The sequence below is a fragment of the Solanum stenotomum genome, chromosome 1 (assembly GCF_019186545.1).
Source record: "Solanum stenotomum isolate F172 chromosome 1, ASM1918654v1, whole genome shotgun sequence".
NCBI classification, from domain to species: Eukaryota; Viridiplantae; Streptophyta; class Magnoliopsida; order Solanales; family Solanaceae; genus Solanum; species Solanum stenotomum.
This window is the reverse complement of record NC_064282.1, coordinates 40966186-40971389: the sequence shown is the minus strand read 5'-3', so window position 1 is coordinate 40971389 and position 5204 is coordinate 40966186. Positions and strand designations below refer to the sequence as shown.

Sequence of the window (5204 nt, the reverse complement as noted above, 5' to 3'; positions counted from 1 at the left end):
ACATCTTCATTGAATTACTACCCACAGTCGAGATAGGTTCGTTGCTCTGATACCAATTGTTATGATCTCGATTGAGATATGGAAATTCAAATGGAAAAGAAAATAATCAAACACAATAGTTTTTGGGATTTTCTGATTTATAACTGGAAAATTAGAGAGAAGGATATCTACCACATGGAAATTAAAACTACATTTAATGGAAACTAACTGAAGAACTCGCCATAGCCATAAGGACCTGCAGATTTAGATGAGAAAAGAATTTAGAAGGAGACTGAAAAGAAGAGAAGAGAAGAGAGTCTGTTAGAAGAGAGAGAGGAGCATGAGAATAATACCAATTTGATCAACCCCCTTTTGCTCTACTAGGAACTTAGTTATAGGATCCTCACGTGCAATCACAGCCCTTCAGCTTCATTAATTCCAATTAAATCTCGTACATCCAGGTGTTATAATTCTATTCGTCATTTCTTTATTCTTCACTTAGCTCATTTATTCAGGTCATGACAGTTTCATGGTTGTTCTCGTATGACCTACGAAAATCCCTCATTGCACTCTTCTTCTCCCTCACTGGACACTCTCAAGCAAATTCGTTCCCCAAATCCCTACCCTAGCTATTTTTAGTCCTCAATTTCCTTCGATTCATGTTTGTAACTGAAGTACAGTTAGGGTTTTGTGTTAAGAATCGAGTGCGGGGCTATTCATAACAAATATTTATGCTAATTATCGGGTGGAGACAGTAACAGTGAGGTGGATAAAGGATAGGCTTAGCGGTGACGCTTTTTACAAACTACCAGAGGTTACAAGGAGGTCGATATGATGATTTCACTCATCACTCGCCGCAGAAAAATTAACGGCAAGAGGTGTTCCATCTTTCTCCTCTTTTTACACTTATCGTTACTTCTGTTGGCTTCAGATTTTTATGGTTTTTTCATGTATTCTGTCTTTTTACATTTCTGAATATGCATTTGATTAGATATTCGATAAAATGTTTCACTGGAAATTTGTCCTTGGTTGTATCATGAGTGATTTTATGTCAGTATGGATGAATCTAAGTTGTAATAAAGGAGTGTGTTGGCCATACATATGTATTATAGATTTTGTTACATGTCTTCCATTTTTTGTCTTACAGATTGAGGAGAGTCTTAGGATATCATTCGTTTGACAATTTTTTTAAGTTAGTCCACTCCTACACATATGCCCTTTTGTATAAGATAATACAGAGTCTTGCTAGTTGACTATTTATAATTTGTTTGTTGTAGTTTTTCATCTTAGCTTTGTTTATTTTTGTGTTCCCTTATAACTGGAATTGAGTATTTCGCCTAATCATTTGCAAAGTACTTTGTGGGTGTGCTCCAAAGTACATTTCATGTATTATAGATTGTGGTAATGAAGGGGTGGAGATCTTACCAAATAGACCATTTAATGATGTTGAGTTTAGGGAGGGCCAATACACCTAGAATATTTACCACTTATAGAGGTAACTTTGATGGTCACTCAAGTAATAATTATAATCTCAAAAAGACTTTTTTTCTTTTATTAAAAATATTGGAATGAAGAAGTAGAAGAGTGACATTTCTGAGATAATAATTATTAGTCAACCTTGTTTAAAAACATGTCTTATCAATTCATTGCGAGAAGTTGTTGTGTTTCTTGTTTTATTTTTATTTGATTTGGTTGAGGTATTTGTGTGCCTGTGCAGTTTAAGAATTTTATGTAAGAGTTTAGGTTCCCTTTTTGGATTGCTATTACATTATTGGACATAGTAAATCACAACTGTTAAGTATTGTCCCTTTTAGTTGAACAAACATCACATATTTGTCTTTTGTGTTACGTCATCATCGAGCTAAAAAAATGTACATATCATAGGAACATGTGTTGTGTATTATAAAACTTTTAACTTTTCTCTAACATTCTGATGTTGGATTTGCCTGCCAGTCGTTCTCTCTGTGCACCCACCCTTATCGGAATTAAATAATAAATCAGATTTTGTGCATTACCTTTTTTTCTTGTTGATCTTTTAAGTTATTGTCTGATACCAAATTCACCCTACCATTGCAGCAAAGCTCCAACTTGATTGACTAAATTTGCATATCCTAATGCCCTTGCTGTGAGAGAGGAATCTTGGAATGCTTATCCAAAATATGATCTTGTACATATTGATAAGTTCGTCATTGTCAGTATTTGATTAAAACTTTGGACTACAACCATTTTCTAATATTTGTTTTTTAGAAAAGAGAACCTCATTCTTATCATTTTTCTGTTTGTGTGTTTGTTTTGTATAACAGTGGAGATGACAAGTGCACTTCTCATGGCAGCTGTGTGTAATGTTGAAATTGTAAGTCTTCCTATAGGGTTTTGGTAAAGCCATGCTGCCAAATTTCTTGTATCATTTCTCTATTCAGCTATTGAAGAAGATAAATGTTGGCTTTGTTTTTACGCTTAGACCAAGTGACCAACTAAGTATCAAGTTGTGAAGGAAATGGTTGAAAAGTTGGGTTACAAGTAAGCTTGTTATTTGTGCTCTATGAGTAATTGTGTTATATTTTATGCTTAAACTTGTTTCAGTTACCAACAAGTGTTAAAGCTTAGATGCGGAAAAGCCAATGAAGATTGAAATATATGTGCGTAATATTTACAAAACAATTTTCCATTCATATATTGTATGACTTAGCAATTGTCTTTCTCTTATTTCATTTCCAAAGCTATGATTATAAGTTTCTGAAAACATATCAAAATTAGAACCAACATTTCTGCAACTCGGAGAAGATCTGATCATTTTCCTCAATTTAGCATTTTATCTGAATTCCTTTTGTGTTTTGTCCAAAGTAATTGAATGACAGGAATTTAGAAAATAATTGGCAACTGAACTTGAGTAGCTTTTGATCACATTTTGAAGCAGTTCTAGCTTTTTGTATTTGTAGAAATAGTTCTAGTAGTCCTTGGGTGAGCTAGTGTTTGAAGTTTGATGTGTTAGTCTGTGTCAAGAGTATTTCTTATGACCATGCTTATGCTATTACATAGATATCCGGTGAATCTTTTGCCTGATAATCAAAATATTATCAAATTCAGTCATGTGGCAGGACACTCATATTCTAAATATTTGAGGCATAATATTAAGCAATCATCTTAACTGAACTTACTGTTTGGGTATTTTCTCTATTAAAATCATGTTTGGTGCAGAATAAGGATCATCATATTAGAATATTTTTGAGTGAGCTGACTATCCTACTGTACATGTACTGTCATGCTTCTGGATGAGCTTTCTTTATTAGAGAGATCATATTCGGACTTTCAAGTCATTTCAGTTCTGGTTCCTTAACCTAATCTCTCTCAACAGAATATTACTGCTCCATCATTGGTATTTGAAAGTTGTATTGTTTATAGAATTATGTGGAAGTGACTTTGGTGGTAGTTACAATTTATTTTACTCTCACTTATATTTTTGTCATTCCTCTCTCATCTTTGTCTCTCTTTGTTCTTAAAGGTTCTGGTCTGCACACTTTCATCTTGTACTTGGGTACTCATATTGCTCTATTCACAGTAAAATCTATGAGCTGCAGAAGGTTCACATAAAAAGTGCTCCATATGATACAATTCAATTAAGAAGTGGTCCTTCATGGCTGTATAAGGACTGTTCTGAATTTGGCTCACCATTATTTTCTCTACCCGGTGCACGGGTACCATTGACCAGCATACTATACCAGATTCAGTTGGAAGCTATATTGTGGGGTATTGGAACAACTCTCGGAGAGCTTCCTCCTTACTTCATCTGTAGAGCTGGTAAGCTACATTACCTATGTGATTTCTTCATGTACAGTGATGATTTACATCACATTTGATCTTCTGGAAATTTATTTACTCCAAGTAATTGTATTGCAAGATATTTTTTAATAAAAGGTTTTTGCAGGACATTTTTACATATGTGATCTGTTTCTTCATATGTTGTTGGGACAACAAGTCCAGTAACAATCTTTTTGGCAATCATACTCGTTTTCTCTATTTATAACCTTTCCTATTTCTAAAGAGCATCTAGAAAGGTCTTACTTCCAGGAGTCCTTGGGGCAAAGCACAGTCACTTCATAGTAAAGGAAAAGAAAGAGAATTGGATGTTCCTCCTTGAACTTTTTCATTATGTTGGGAAATATTTTCATGTCAAGCTAAGGGCCTGCTTAAAACTTTACAAGTTTAGCTTTTTATTAGCCTCTTCCTCCTGGAATTACACCAACTAATTATCATCGATAGCAAAGATAATACTCAAATAGGGACTGCAAGGCATCTTGTTTGAGCAGTGTTCTATTTTCAGTCTTTCTGCTTGGAGTCCTTCCTCTAGATATGAATACCTTTGGAATGTTATTTCAGCTGAAGGTTTGAGATAGAAAATAACCTCTACGTTCCTTATCTAAGCCCACTTGTCATCTTTCTTCCAGAGCAATAGAACTTTCTTTCTTCAGATTGTTGGATTTTTTTTTAGTTCTCCAATGTTTCAAGTTATCATCAAAAACTCGTGAAGTTTTGAAGTATAGTTCTAATTATTATCATATGCAGTACTTCTTTATGGTAATGCATTACTGGCGGAGTGATCGGGTTCTAGGTTATGTAATACTGATGTTTACCGTGCTCTTCAAAATTGCAGCTGGTATATCTGGTCGTGAAGGTGATCTTATGGAAGATTTGGATTCTTCTTCAAAAGAAGATAATGGAATTATCAGCAACCACTTAAAACAAATAAAAAAATGGCTTCTTTCTAACCGACAGTATTTGAATTTCTTCACAATTTTGGTTCTTGCGCCGGTAAATCCTCTCACTTTTTACATTTTCAAGGACCTTATTTTGTCCTTGTAATAGAGTGTTATGGACTTGTGTCATCAACTTTAGTGATTTTCTTCAAATTATGTTTATTTAATCCCTCCTTTTGGTCTTTACATTGCTTTATTTGTCAACCCTCATTAAGGGTTTTCAACATAAATTTATGCTAGAACAAGACCACTAAGCCCCTCACTCTAGACAAAAGGATCCTTTAACTGCTTGACTGCTACCTCATTTTCATCACTTGGTAAATAGTAAAATATTCTCTGTTACAGGGTCATACCATGTCGTTTTGTGTTTTTCAGAGATGTGGATACTGTTTCATTTGTTTGGGGTGAGATATTGCCCAGTATCACTTAGCTTGACATAATAGGCCTCAAATGAGTTTGTATTATATCTTT

At 34.2% G+C, this 5204-nt stretch overlaps 1 protein-coding gene across 1 annotated transcript; it reads left to right on the top strand.

Moving 5' to 3' along the window:
• Nucleotides 1–507: 507 nt before the first annotated feature.
• LOC125846315 (vacuole membrane protein KMS1-like) lies at nucleotides 508–4969 on the top strand. The gene is made up of 4 exons (XM_049525704.1): nucleotides 508–857; nucleotides 2283–2499; nucleotides 3482–3777; nucleotides 4631–4969. The coding sequence occupies exons 2-4, from the start codon at nucleotides 2477–2479 to the stop codon at nucleotides 4837–4839; spliced, it is 528 nt and encodes a 175-aa protein (XP_049381661.1). The 5' UTR covers nucleotides 508–857; nucleotides 2283–2476; the 3' UTR covers nucleotides 4840–4969.
• The last annotated feature ends 235 nt before the right edge of the window (nucleotides 4970–5204 follow it).